This window comes from Pituophis catenifer, unplaced genomic scaffold (genome assembly GCF_029215685.1).
Source record: "Pituophis catenifer annectens isolate HBS135680 unplaced genomic scaffold, rPitCat1.0.hap2 SCAF_3, whole genome shotgun sequence".
Classification (NCBI taxonomy): domain Eukaryota; kingdom Metazoa; phylum Chordata; class Lepidosauria; order Squamata; family Colubridae; genus Pituophis; species Pituophis catenifer.
Window position 1 is genome coordinate 60300882 of NW_027256883.1, and position 14652 is coordinate 60315533.

General features: G+C 39.5%; 1 protein-coding gene across 1 annotated transcript in view; it reads left to right on the forward strand.

Annotated features, from left to right (window-relative positions):
* ZNF407 (zinc finger protein 407) overlaps positions 1 to 3315 on the forward strand; it is a 342542-nt gene extending 339227 nt beyond the window's left edge. The window contains exon 8 of the mRNA XM_070940650.1: positions 919 to 3315. Within this exon, the coding sequence (XP_070796751.1) occupies positions 919 to 2264 (1346 nt within the window). The 3' untranslated portion in view covers positions 2265 to 3315. The remainder of the gene's footprint in view (positions 1 to 918) is intronic.
* The last annotated feature ends 11337 nt before the right edge of the window (positions 3316 to 14652 follow it).

Here is a 14652-nt window from a genome sequence, read left to right on the forward strand (position 1 = left end):
AACAAAACAATAAGCAAATGTATAAAACATACATAGTCTAGTATCCCAGTATGGGTAATTTCATCTGCAGCTTTAGACAAGATTTAACCTTCAAGAATCTTACAGTTGTAATTCTTACAGTTATAGCTTTGGCAGGAGCCCCAGCCCTGTGGAATGAACTGCCCCCGGAAATACGTAAGATCTCCGACCTCCGGGTGTTTCACTGCGCACTGAAGACCCTGTTGTTCCGCCAGGCAGGGCTATCAACATAATAATTTTAAATTGGGGTATTTAAAATTTTTGGGGTTTTAAATCAGCCAAATCTATTTAATTATTTTAATTTTTAATCGTTGTGTCCTGTGTTTTTAAATTGGCTGTACACCGCCCTGAGTCCTTCGGGAGAAGGGCGGTATAGAAATAAAATTATTATTATTATTATTATTATTATTATTATTATTATTATTATTATTATTATTATTATTATTATTATTATTATTTGGATCATTTCCTTCAATAAATAAATGTAACAAATATAATGTTTTTGACTAATTTCTTCAATGGAATTATCTTCATCCAGTTGCATGCGTGAAAAACAGATTACATTTTAAGTCATATTTATGCAGAAATATTGAAAATTCAAAAGGGTTTACAAATTTGTTGGTGAAACATTTAATGAAAGTATATAAATACATCTCAGCACGGCTAAAAAGAAATAGGATTCTTAAGTTCCTCTGAACATGAACTATCCTGCATATACGAGTATTCCCTTCGCTACTATTTATACAGAATTTATCACAGTAGTTAACCTATACTTGAAAGGAGAATAGCATCCACATATCATCTGTGATTTTTATATCTTTATATTGTTCATACCTGTATTTTGTGAAACTATTTTTTTGACATTTTTTTTAAAAAAATATTCTTTCTTTCTCTTATTAGGTATAGTTTCTAAGTCTTATGAATGTCGACTGAAGGGTCAAGGAGCTACATTTGTTGAAACCACCAGCCCTTTTTCTTCATCAGCTCTGGATGAAATTTCTCCAGTCAGTGATAAGATGCTTCATGGTATGAGGAGGCATCCACAGCCCAGTGAACAAGTGCAACAGGTGATAATTATTCAGGGATATGACAGTGATTTCACGATTGATGCCTCAGTGGAGGAAACAGCAGCAGCTACCCTTCAGACTTTGGCAATGGCTGGCCAAGTGGCAAGGGTGGTACATATAACTGAAGATGGACAACTGATAGCTACAAATCAAAATGGCTCTCATGTAAGCAGTATACTTCCAGAACAAATACTTAACGAACAATTGTCAGATGGGAAAACACAACTTGTTGTCGTTGAAGGCTCTGTAGGAGAAACTGCTATTGAAGATGCTGTTTCCATAGGGATGGCTTCAGCCCCAAATAATGCAGTGGTGCAACAGATAATGAGACAAGAATCTCTGGATACATCAAGGGTACACCCACCCGAGTCTGCCTCAGCGTTAGATGCTTTGCTTTGTGCTGTAACAGAACTTGGTGAGGTGGAGAACAAAGCAGAACTCTTGGATAGAGCACAGCTTTGTCACAAAGAAGCATTGCAAATGTCAAATCCAGAAACAGATGCCATTTCTCTGGATGACATAACACAGGAAACACAAATGTTCCATGGTGTTCAGGAAATTAAAGAAGAACAGTCCATGGAGGTAGTAACACAAGTTATGCATCCGTCTACCATAATTTCATCTCAGGAAAATGCTCAAGTTGCCTTCAAGAAAATGGTTGAAGGAGTCCTCCAGTTCGCTGTATGCGATTCAGCTGCAGCTGATCAGCTGATGAAAGAAGGTGTCACTCAGGTTATTTTGAATGAGGAAGGAACCGTGCATATGGTATCTAGAGAAGGATCTCAAATAATAATGCAAGAGGCTGACAGCCATACCCTGAGCATCCAAAGTCAACACATGGATTTGGTTGAAGCAGATGGTGGAATTTCACAGATCATTGTCACAGAGGAGATTGCTCAAGCGATGGTTCAGGAGTCTAACAATAACTTTGCCAGTGGTGCAACTCATTACATAGTAACACAATTACCACAGGAAATTGAGAATGACTCTAGAGTATATTCACATACTGTGATAGAGAAAGAGGATACTGAAGAACTTCTGCAGGCTGCCACAGTTATAAATTCTAATCAAAATCCTTGTGACAGAAGTGTTGAACAACTAAGTAGCATGCTCATTTACACAGAAGATGGTTCGCAAACAGCTATTATCCAGGGCCAAAGAGATAACAGCGAACTATAAAAAATACAAAAATACTCTACCTATTAACTTTAAAAAAAAGAAAGAATTAAACATCAGATATATTATGTTTTATTGTTAACTTTTAAAGCATTTCTAAATGTTATTTGCTGTTCAATGCATTTATACGGTATTACCATCACCATCCTGGGAATGTTACATACAAAAGGGAATTTTCCTTGTTTTTCCATGAGCACATCAGACTGTCACTGGTTATAGACATTGAAAAATTTACAAAATAAAATCAGAACATACACAGATGCAACTACCGAGATATTAATTTAATTATCTTCATTAGATAGTTTGGTTTATTTTGCTTATCACCTCTTCATTATATTTTGACATCTGATAGTTTTATCTTTCTTGGGATTAATTATGGAATTTGATTTATCTGACTTTCTGTAGGGAGAGCAAATTAAATATGCAGGTACTGTACTCATATCACCCAATTGACATAGACATCAACAATGTATAGATTAAGGCATTCTATGTATGCAATAATTTTACATTCCAAACTTGTTTAAATACGCCCCCGTTATTTCTACTCAAAATGCAGTATTCACAATGAAATAAATTTATGGTGTGGTTCAAAAAGTCTTTTTTTTTTTTAAATTTATTGTGATAGAACCTCCCACTGGATACCATGAGATATCTCTGGAATCAACCCTTGTGGAGATATTAGCAAAAGAAACTCGCTAATGCGTGTTATGTAATCAATGCTGGGATTTTTTCTTTTTAAAAAAAAAAATAGTATCGTTCAAATATATACCATTTTGCAGTTTGTTTTATGAATGGGCTTTGCAAATATTTGATGACCCTTTTCCATGTTAAATTCTGCCATTAATCTTAAATGCAAAAAGTTGACTTTGATCTATTTCTTGTTGGATCAGAATGTTGATTTAGTTGTGGATAAGTTCTGATTGTTTAAAGTAAGTTCCTGTTAAAAAAACAAATATTTTTCTGCTATAAAAACTTCTGTTTTTCCTTAAGAGATGTAGCTATCATATATAGGGAAACAGTTGGTTCTTTACAATAAAAAAAACCAGCATTAAAAGGTGTATTCTCATTTTTACCTGGAAACAGATCGCACTGAGAGTTCTTACAGACATGCACTGTTGATCAATACACAGAGCTGGCATTAAGTAGACTTTACTACAGGCCTGCAAATTTGTGGCCCACAAATTGTATGTGGGGATGCTGAGTGTCTTAGTTTTACATTTAGAAGCAAGCTGGAAAAGTGTCATAGATTTACAGAATTCCCACTAGGCATCATGATTACTCTCCCAGTCTGATTTGAGAAAGGAGCAGGGAAGGGAAAATTTTTCTGTTCCCATTTGGAGTCGCGGCTTTCAAGCCAGAAGAAGAAGAAGTAACTGGATTAGTTTAATTTAATATCTTAATTATCTAATTTTTATGATTCAAAAGTATCGGGCAGAAGACGCGTAAATGATACATCCGATTATCAAAAAGTCAGAGCACAATTGTCTCTTCTAAAATTAGCTGCAAGGGGCATGCGCTTGTCAGATTGGCAAATGTGTTGTTGTTTTTATTTTCCAGGTTGGATGTGTCAGATCAGCCCCCAAAATAAAGAGGAATAATAAAATTTTTAAAAAAAGGGAGAGAGAGACTGAAAGTCACAATTAGCCAAGTTTAACTTGCTCATTCTTCTTAAAAGTGACAGTCCGCTCACTACTTATTAAATACTGTCTTCAGCCAACAATGACAGGATCAACTCCCGTTTGTTATCAGGATAAAAGTGACCTTTACAAAATGATGGCCTTCTGCAAGATTCTCGTAGGTACTCAAAGGAATGTTTTTCATTGAAAAGATTTTTTCTTGATCATTTTGCCTGTTAACTGGAGCCCTCTGGTCTTATGGCTTGGATGCTAATTTTTAGCTATGCTCAGTCCTGTATGGCTAACCTTTCCGCAGCAATACAGGGTGTTGACACTGACATGCTGCAGTTTACCATTTGTGATTTATTTAGGATAAATATGTCTCAGGTGGCATTTAATCCTTCATAAAACCAGTGTAGCCTGCAGTGTCAAACCAGCAATCACATTGTATGCACAATGAAAAGAGCAGACCTTTGCATAAATAATATATATATATATATATATATATATATATATATATATATATATATAGAGAGAGAGAGAGAGAGAGAGAGAGAGAGAGAGAGAGAGAGAGAGAGAGAGAGAGGGGGGGGGGGGGGGGGGAGGGAGGGAGGGAGGGAGGTTGGAAATGCTGAGAAAGATTCTGCAGAAACCCAGATTATGCGCTTCTACCTTTTGTTTTCCGGTTTAGCCCATTTGCTATCACCAATCTAGAAAAATCTTTTCTTCAGCCAACACTCCTCTATTGAATATACAAGTCTCAGGAATTAGATTCTCATTACTTTAACATCCGCCAGTAAAAACTTTCTGAATTTGTTAAGAGCACAGTTCCCCAACAAACATATTTAGGAAGGACACCAGGTTTGAACACCAAGATGCTGTTAATAGTTCATAAACCATCAACTTGGGCTTCTTTACTTCCAAACAAAATATTTGATCTCATGGTTATACTTTGACACATTACTAAGCTTCATGCTTTAGTTATGTCTTTCCTTCCATTGTAATTCTTTTTGGGGGTATCATGAACAGCAGCGAATACAAACATCAAGGCTCAAGATTGACTCAGCCTTCCATCCTTCCGAGGTCAGTAAAATGAGGACCCAGATTGTTGGGGGCAATAGGCTGACTCTGTAAACTGCTTAGAGGGGACTGTCAAGCACTGTGAAGCAATATATAGGTACTAGTGCTAGTGCTATCTACCAGTCAAGACCTTTAGAAGACTGCATCTGAACCTTGCTGTGGAAGACATATTCTTCTGCTCTGCTTCATCTGAAGGGCAGGAATACATCAGTTTGTCTTCAACATGGCAGGAAGAGAGATCTGGATTTATTTGAAATCTGGGATTCTAGACTATTTGATAAGCAGAGTGGCTCATCAGTCTGCTCCTCAGACTATGCAATGTAGCTACTTCCTGGCATCAAATTCTATATGTAACATGAAACCTCTGAAATCCCAGCCTTGATGTGATTTTATAGATTTGTTTTCTAGGAATCTAGATGTATCAAGCATCTCATTCAATAATTCAGAAAATGAATTGAAGGGCAGTTTCCTTTAATCCTAATGCAGGTGCATCTATGATAAAAATTATGAATTTAAAATTATTTTAAAGCACATCTTTCTCAGTATGCATTTCACCTCAGTTTTGCTGTGGTGTGAAGAAAGTGAGACACTTGTTTAGAGAAGTGGTCGTATTTATTTTGTATATTGGTGTATGTCTTGATTTTCTCAGCTTATCACTAAGGCCTACATCAAATGGCAATAAGTAATTTTAGAAAAAGTGAGATAATGAATTATAGGGGTAGTTGTGTTTTGGACTGTAAATTCCATCAGCTCTAGCCAATGTGTCCAGTAATCATTGATTATGGTAATCCAAACTGGAAGACCTCACATTGCCTATTTATCAAATAGTTAACTATGTACATACAGTGGAATTTTTGTTCATCATAGTCAGCCGGTCTCAATAAATTTAATCCCTAGGTTGACTTACATGACTAGCATCCTTTTTCCCTAGTAGACAGAAAAAACAGGAAACCCTGTCAAGTATCTGCAGCCATTCCCCATAACATTTATAGCTTCCAGCACAATGTTTTCTGCCATGTTTTCAAGAAATGTCTCTTGAAAGTTAATTCATAGATATAAAATGTTAACCAAAACAAAAGCTCCAAGCTAAATGATATTCTGTCTCTTATCAGCAATAGTTCACCATGGAAGTTAGTTGAACTGGCACAAAAAGCCAACATACCAAGAAATATGCACATGGGGAATTATGAACAGTGCTGTGAGCACTGTTGTCATGTATAAATGTTGCCTTCAAAACATCCAGATTGATAGAAAGTTTCCTCAAGAGAGAGATTTGTTATGTTTCCAGACACAGGTGGCTCAAGATGTTCTTCACGATGAGCTTTCCTGCCTCAGGCTGGCCAAAACTTGTATCTGAACTATCCTGCTTTGAAAAACATTGGGGACCATCAGCTGGCAGCCTGAGCCACTGGCAAGTTAGGGAGGGGAAACACAAGAGAGAGCCCCAACATCAACTCTTTCCTCTGTATTCTCTACTTTGTATGTTTTCAGAGAAAAATACCGCAAAGAACTCAGAGGACAAAAGCATATCCTGAGCCCTAAAACAGACTTAGTTCTAGTGAATAGCTTATGTAACAGGAAAAAGTAATTCATTTGGTAAGATGAAAAAAGAAGAAAGAAAAGTGGCATTTTCACCCTTTCTTATACTCTACAATATTAGCTCATAATTTCCAATTGCGCACGGCTCACTTTAAACAGCTTACCTCTGTTCCATCTTGTTGAACAGAACAATTCGTTTTCTGCTCCTCTAGGGTGATATCATTTTATATGAAGAAAAAAATTAGCTCCGATGGCAGTTATACGTTTCGGAAGCACCTTCTAATCAGGGATTGGTGATTCATTATTAGCTTCAGCAGGCGATCTATCTGACATGTAAGGGGAAAAAATTAGCAGCTGTCACTGCATGATGAGTTAATTTCCTGATAGGTCTGACACTGAAAAGCCATTTGAAGACACGGAGATGGCTGATGAGAAAACCTAGCGCCGTTTTATAATTGGACAGAAAGAAAGGGCATCAAGACGGTACAATTTGCAAGGGAGGGGCCTACACTAATCTACAAGTGGCGACAGCTGTTTGTTAGAAGCAGGGGCTTTGCAATAATGCATCCGGCTAAGGGGATGCCCAACTGCAGAGAATTCTTTGAATCCTTTGAAATGGATGCCAGTGATTTCCTTATTACTGTGTGGTGTTGTTTTCAGTGCTCTGCAATTAAGGTAGCCCAGTCATCTTATTGGCCTGGGGTACAAGCTTGAAGTTGGCTTTGTGTGGGTGACACAGAATATGACATTTTAGTGAGAGGGAGAGGTAATTAGTCGTCCCTTGTAGCTTCTGTTGCCGCAGTGGGTATCAGTCACTGAAATGAATCGAGGGATCAAAAACAAAACAGAAATAGGAAAAAAATTCCAGTTCTGTGCATACTTAGCTGAAAATTACACCTGCCTGAAAAGAGACTTCCTTCTCAGTAAACATGCTTTTACCTGCAATATAACTGTAGAAGAGATCACATACCTGTAGGCTGTGATAACTTGATAAACGAAAAAGCTCCAGATTATAACATGGATTTAAGGAGATGTACCTGTTCTCTGGAACATTTTAGCATGGCAAATCCTGACCTTGTTAGCCTTCCAAAGGCATTGAAAACATGGATGTTTCTCAGTCATGGGCATCATGAAGTTAGTAAAGCCCAGGTAGGTTAAAATTTTATTATATACTGTGTTGCTTTTTACTCTCCAGTGCCATTTTTATGTATAATTATATGTTTGTACTGTATATTTTAAAGTGTTATATTATGGGGTTCTTTAAAAAAAAAAACAGCATTCACCACTCTGAGTCATAGTGGCATGAGAGGCTGCCATATAAATCAAATTAAATAAATAAGTCATATATCCCTAATAGGAAATTTTGAACAAAACAGACCCTTAGTGCAGTTCTGTGCATACTTTCCTGGAAGTAATTCTGCAGAATTCGGTGGAGATTTATTTCTTTTTAGGTTTATGTAGGACTGCTAAGTCCGTGTGTGGCCGGAACTTGCACAAATAATACTTGGGGTGATTATTAATGATACTTTTTTTTAAAAAAAAAATGTATGGCTCTTGTTCTTTTCTTGCCTGCTGCTAGTGCTAAAATCTCATGTCCAAAAAAAGTTTTTTCCCCACTGCGGGCATAAAGACATAATTGATTGGTGATTAGGGCACAGGTAAATAAATTTGCAGAGGTAACTGTCAACCATTGATCTATAACCTTAACCCTAACCTATTTGGCAGAGGAAAAGACAGCCAAAATAAGTGCAATCAATTGGTTCACAAAGTAACGAGTGGGCAAAAAAATAGAGAACAAGAGATAAATTTATTTTTATTGACTTTTATGTTTTTGTTGTTGATCTCATAACCTGCCCAGAGTACACCAAGATCAGGGCAGGATATAAATACTGTAAAAAAAAAAAAAAAGTAACCGATAAGGAACTCTACTCACACAAATGAACCCACACATTTGCCCACACTGTTCATAAAGCATTAATTCCCATTTCGCCCAATGCTAGAGTGTTCCTGTTTTTCTTAAGATTTTTCTTGTATATATTTTTTTTAATTGCCAGGATTGTTTTCCATTGCAAAAGCCAAGACAACAGTACCATGTCCTCCTTCCTCAGGTTGGAAGAAGAAGAGAAAAGTTATAACCTCCTTCCTCAGGTTATAACTTTTCTCTTCTTCTTCCAATGTAATCAGGACAATGTTAGAATTGATGCCATGGTGAGAAGTGTATGAATTCCTTGGATATTCTTCAAAGACATTTTAAAGAATGTATCCTAAAAGTTCCCTTAAAATATCAGCCCTGTCCAGTGGTGGGTTGCTGCCAGTTGTAACAACCGGTTCGCCCAGCACCGAAAATGTGAGCATGCACATGCGCACGGCTTCAAAAACACAGCAATATAGGACAGGAGAGCATCAGGGCGGGTGGGTGGGCCCACCCACCCGCGGGTCACAACTACCAGTTCACCTGAACTGGTCTGAACTGGAAGCAGCTTACCTCTGGCCCTGTCCCCCTCTCTCAACTAAAATTTCTAGTCCTTCTGACGTACTTTTTTCCCTCAAGTTTCTCTTTCTACAACAGGGGAGAAGATACAAACCCAGAAAAGAAGTCCTTTCTTTTCTTTACCAATGCTGTGTCCACAGCATAACTCTGAACAAGGGCAACTTTTGAGTCAATCCTATGCATCAGTGGTGGGTTGCTCCCGGTTCAGACCGGTTCACAAGAACCAGTAGTAAAACCGGCGGGAGGCTCCGCCCACTGACCCGGATGTCATCATAGGTGATCTGCGCATGCGCAGAAGCTTCTGCGCATGCGCATGGGTGCGATGCGAACCGGTAGTAAAGGTAAGTAGAACTCACCCCTGCTATGCATGTTAATAAAGTAATCATCCAATAGAGTTCAGGAAGCTTAATATATAGGAGTCCACATTATGTATCCTTTTAAGATACAATTGCATTAATATTCATTGATTACTTTCTAGCATTGTCCTGTTGTTATTTAAAGGTACAAGAATAGATTGGGTGAAACCAGGCTCAAAAACAGTGACTGTGAGAGGACCTTGGAATCCTAGTGGACGATTACTTAAACATGAGTCAGCAGTGTGCGGCAGCAGCAAAAAGCTAATACAACCCTTGGTTGTATAAACAGAAGCATAGAATCAAAATCACGTAAAGTATTAGTATCATTTTATAAAGCCCTAGTAAGACCACATGTGGAATACTGCCTCCAGTTTTGGTTTACATTACAAAAAAAAAAGGTTGAGACTTTGGAAAAAGTGCAAAGAAAAGCAACTAAGACAATTAAAGGCCTGGAGACTAAAACATATGAAGAACGGTAGCAGGATTTGGGTTTGGCTAGTCTAGAGAAAAGAAGGACTAGGGGGGACATGATAGCAGTATGCTTGCATTTGAGAGGCTGCTACAAAAGTGTGGGGGGGGCGTCAATTTATTTTACAAAGTGACAGAGGGCAGGACAAGAAACAATGGATGGAAACTAATCAAGGAGAGGAGCAACCTGGAATTGAGGAGAAACTTCCTAACAGTGAGGACAATTAACCAGTGGAACAGTTTGCCTCCAGAAGTTGTGGGTGCTTCATCCCTGGAGATTTTTAAGAAGAGACTGGACAATCACTTGTCTGAAATGGTACAGGGTCTCCTGCTTGAGCAGGGGACTGGACTAGAAGACCTCCAAGGTCCCTGTTCTGACCCAGCCTTCGCAGAAGCAAGAAACAGATTCCTTGCAAAGAAAAAAACCCTCTTTATTTACACCTTGTGAATTAACTGCATTCACCCACAAAGTCCAGGCAAGAGTCCTTCAAAGAGTTAACTGAAGCAATAGGCCTTATCAGCTTGTTACAATAATTGCAAGGCCATGAACTCCCATCCAAAAGGCTGCAAATTGAGTCAATTCAAATAGACAAACCTCAGTCCTGGCAAGGCAGTCTTTGTCGCACGAAACACAATGAGCAAAATCTCCAGAAACATGAATGGTTGTCTGCTATGACCACCACTCCCTTCTCCTCCTATTTATTCCCCAGCCAGGGAGGGACCAGTCAGTGTTCATGTTGGTTTTGCTTCCCGAATTGACTCCTTGTCATCCATTGTTCACCTCTCCTATCTGCTCTACGCGTAGGTGCATCTGGAACAGGCTCCAGCTGTTCTTCCTCCTCACTCATCTCTGACTCCAAAGGCAGCTGCCTCTCCAGTGGCTGGGAAATGCCGGACAGCCCTAGCTCTATCTCTGTGCCCGACACTGAGCATCTAACAGAGCCTTCCCCAGGCTCCAGAACTGGCCCAAATTCTTCCCCAACCTCTTAATTGTCCAAGTCTGTCACCAGCTCCGCTGGCAGCTGGCGGGCCATAACAGTCCCTTCCAGCTCTATTCTCTATTCTGAAACCCAAGCACTATGCCCAACTCATTTCCTTTCCATTTCTTTGCAGCCCCATATAAATGCTGAAGTTACATTAAATTAACTAAGATTGATGTCACCTGTAGATGAAATATATATTGTTTGTTTGTTTGTTTGTTTGTTTATATTCCGCATTTCGAGACCACCCATCTCCCTGCAAGCATATACAGGATCGCTGTACAGACAGAATGGAAGGCTCACAACTCATCATTGGCAACCTTGTCTTGGGGTTGCTTTTCAAAAAGCCCTACTCATCTATTTATATTTGCCTTTGTAGGATGATCCTCCCAGCTACAAGAGTGTAAGGAATTTTGCCAGAGCCATGCTGAGTTACTTCAATCTGGCACTGCATTTACTTGTCAATGGAGCTATGCAACACGTTTGCATTTTCTATTCTGCAAATGCCACACTGACTGCTGGTATTTCAGCAGCTCTGGAATTTAGGAATCCAACACCAGGATTACTTAATTCACTCTGGTTAGGAACCTCTGGGCATCACACCCAACTTTGTCACTTGATTCACTTCTCCTATGCTAAATGTTTTTTCCAGTGAGAACGGTCTATAAGGGCACCCTGATCTACGCAAATATGGGATGGAGCATACTGCTTCCCCTTTCACCTTTCAGCCCCAATCCAGGAGCTTTCGCAGGCAGTCGCTTTCGCGACAAACTTATTTTTTTGTGTTGAATTTATATTTTACCGACAAAGAAACAAAGGGAAATTAGTATAGATCTATTTCAAGCTTGCATTCTATATTTAGCTCTCATCAGCTAGCCCAGGGCTATCAAACTTGCGGCCCGTGGGTCAAATGCATCACGTTCTGGCCATGCCCACGCCCAGTTTAGCAAAGGGGGAAAAAGTCCCAATATATTACGTGACGCTGCCTGCATTTATCAGACCTACCTGTGATACTCTGAAAAAGTTGTGCTGCTGGTTGGTTTTTCAGCTGATAAGACTCCCCCCACCCCAAACTCATTTTTGTTCTGGAAAGTGTCCTGTGAAAATTCCTCTGGTGTGCAGTAAAACGTATGACATTTCTACCAGAAACATAAAATATTAGGATCCCCTCCAGGGATGATTTTTATTTTTGGTGAGTTTACTGAAAGGCTACAGTAGAAAACACAAACATTGCACACATTCTTATTTAGGTCTGAACAACATTTCAACGAGGTTATCGTCCATACCGATGAATTCCAAATGGAAAAGCTACTTGCTGTCAAATGAACACCTTGAACCAAGGTTAGGACTGTTTTATTTAAATGAATAATTTTGTCTCTCCTGTTGTTGTTAGATCCCAGCTGCCAACAATTTAAATCAGCATCACTCCCCCATCACTATCATAAGATAGGAGTTAAGATCAAAATTACAATCCTACAACTATACCCAATTCAAACCATGGTCTAATCCAATGTAAAACCATTGTATTTTTCTCTCAGGTCTCTGAATCATAGATTCTGAATAAACTTCGAACTATATTATATTTTAAGGTAGTCAGAGTGGTAGCACTCTGAAATAAAAACAAATGTTTCCTTGTCATTTAGAGGAAAGAAACCAAGCTGGTGATGAAATGATTTAGACATGATCATCTTGAATTGTCTACCCCATAAGCTTTTCAAGGTGGCTGATATTCATGGTTTATGTTTCGCCAGGGGTGTTATATAGTCAGTTCAGTCTGATTCACAGGAACTTCATGTTATGTTGCTTTACACATTATTCCATATTTCTTTGGCAATGGCAACTGATATTAATAGAATAAAAGCCGAATAACTCAGAATTTTCTTTCCTTGTGTCAACAGGTTTACATCATGAGATTGGAGACTTTGCAAATAGCCCCTTACTATTGTACACTTGGTAGGAATGCGGTGGCTCAGTGGCTAAGACACTGAGCTTGTTGATCGAAAGTTCAGCGGTTCGAATCCCTAGTGCCGCGTAACGGGTGAGCTCCCGTTACTTGTCCCAGCTTCTGCCAACCTAGCAGTCCGAAAGCATGTAAAAAATGCTTTGGTGGGAAGGTAACAGCGTTCTGTGTGCCTTTGACGTTTAGTCATGCCAGCCACATGAGCACGGGGACGTCTTCGGACAGTGCTGGCTTTTCAGCTTTGAAACGGAGATGAGCACCACCCCTTAGAGTCGGAAACGACTAGCTCATATGTGTGAGGAGAATCTTTACCTTATTGTACACTCACATTTCACTAGGACCCATCTTGGCTGTGTGGCTGTATGGCATATCTGGATGGCAGAACTGCGAGGCAGCATGCTTAAGCTGCTTTAAAACTAGCATTCAGACAGGAAACTCAGAGGCATCCTGTACCAAAAGAACAAAGCAAAACAAAACCCACAAGTGAAAGAAAAAGGTCTTAATAAAGTTAGTCGTCTGCATTAAAATTAAGGCCAATCAACCAGCTTCTATTTTCACTGAAGAAGCTAGGTGATTTCATTCAAGAAAAAAAAATAATGATTTTAAACGGGAAGCTGAGCATTGGATGAAGAAAGATAGTAAAGTGATTTGCAAAGATTGCTTTCTTTCACTTTGCTGCACTGAAGAATAGAACGCCATCTTCCTTTGATTTCTGAGAATATGGATGTCATTATGATGCTTGACAGAAAACCTCTACTCACCTCCCAGTAAAGTCAATAGTGAAAGTAAGATCAAACTACTCCGAACAATAGGACTAAGTAATAGTTATGACACTAACAATGCTAATATCAGCAATGGAATAATAAGAGTAAGAATAGCAATAATATCCTCACTCACTGCCCAATTGCCCCACTCCAGACACCTTGGTACATAATCTGGGGTGGGCTGCTGGGGGTTCACAGGGGTTCCGGAGAACCTCTAGCTAAAATTCTGTGCAGTTCCGAGAACCCCCAAATTCCACTCCTGTCTGGCCCCACCCACCCCACCCCGCCCCTGCCAGGAGTCCCCACGCAGCCCATTTTGGATGCATGTAAGTGCAGGGCGTGCGTGGTGGCTCGGGCAAAAAAATGGGCCTACTGGAATGGGCTCGTTTCCGGCCTCCAGAGGGCCTTCTGAGCCTGGGGAGGCCGTTTTCACCCTCCCAGAGGCTCGAGGAAAGCCTCTGGAGCCCGGGGAGGGCAAAAACGCCCCCTCCCATTGTGGTGCAGGAGGCCGACTAGGCCATGCCCACCATGGCCACGTCCACCCAGCAACCAGGCACAGAACCCCTAGCTAAAATTTTTGAAGCCCACCCCTGCACATAATCAACTATTCAAACTGCCAGGAATCTACTGTGCCAATAGCATCATTGCCTAACTAAATATAGGATCTTTTGTGATAATCAATAACTGTTATACATTCCATATGAACAGCCAACATAACATAATGGAAAGCCCAGGTGCAAATCCACAATCATCCAGTTTACAAAATAACCTAGGCTGCTATTTTTTTCTCCCTTAGCTGTACTTGTTATTAGAATACAATAATGATGTACAACTGTATATGTACTTAAGAGAAAAGACGGGACATAAATATAATAAAATCACTCTACTGTAATAGCTGTATCGTGTTTCATTAAATGACAGTCTCAAAAGGCTATTTCCCAGAGACAGACTGTGGGCAGAGCCTGGAAAACATGCATGAGGTCAGCAAGTTTGCTGAAGAGCAGGACTAGGCCTATAGCTATAGCAATCAAGCTGAAAAACACTACGAGGATAGAAGACAAGATGACCTCTAAGTTTATAGGGATCAGAACAGTTTAGAAAGAAATAAATTTCCCTCTTCATATAGCCCCATTTTCT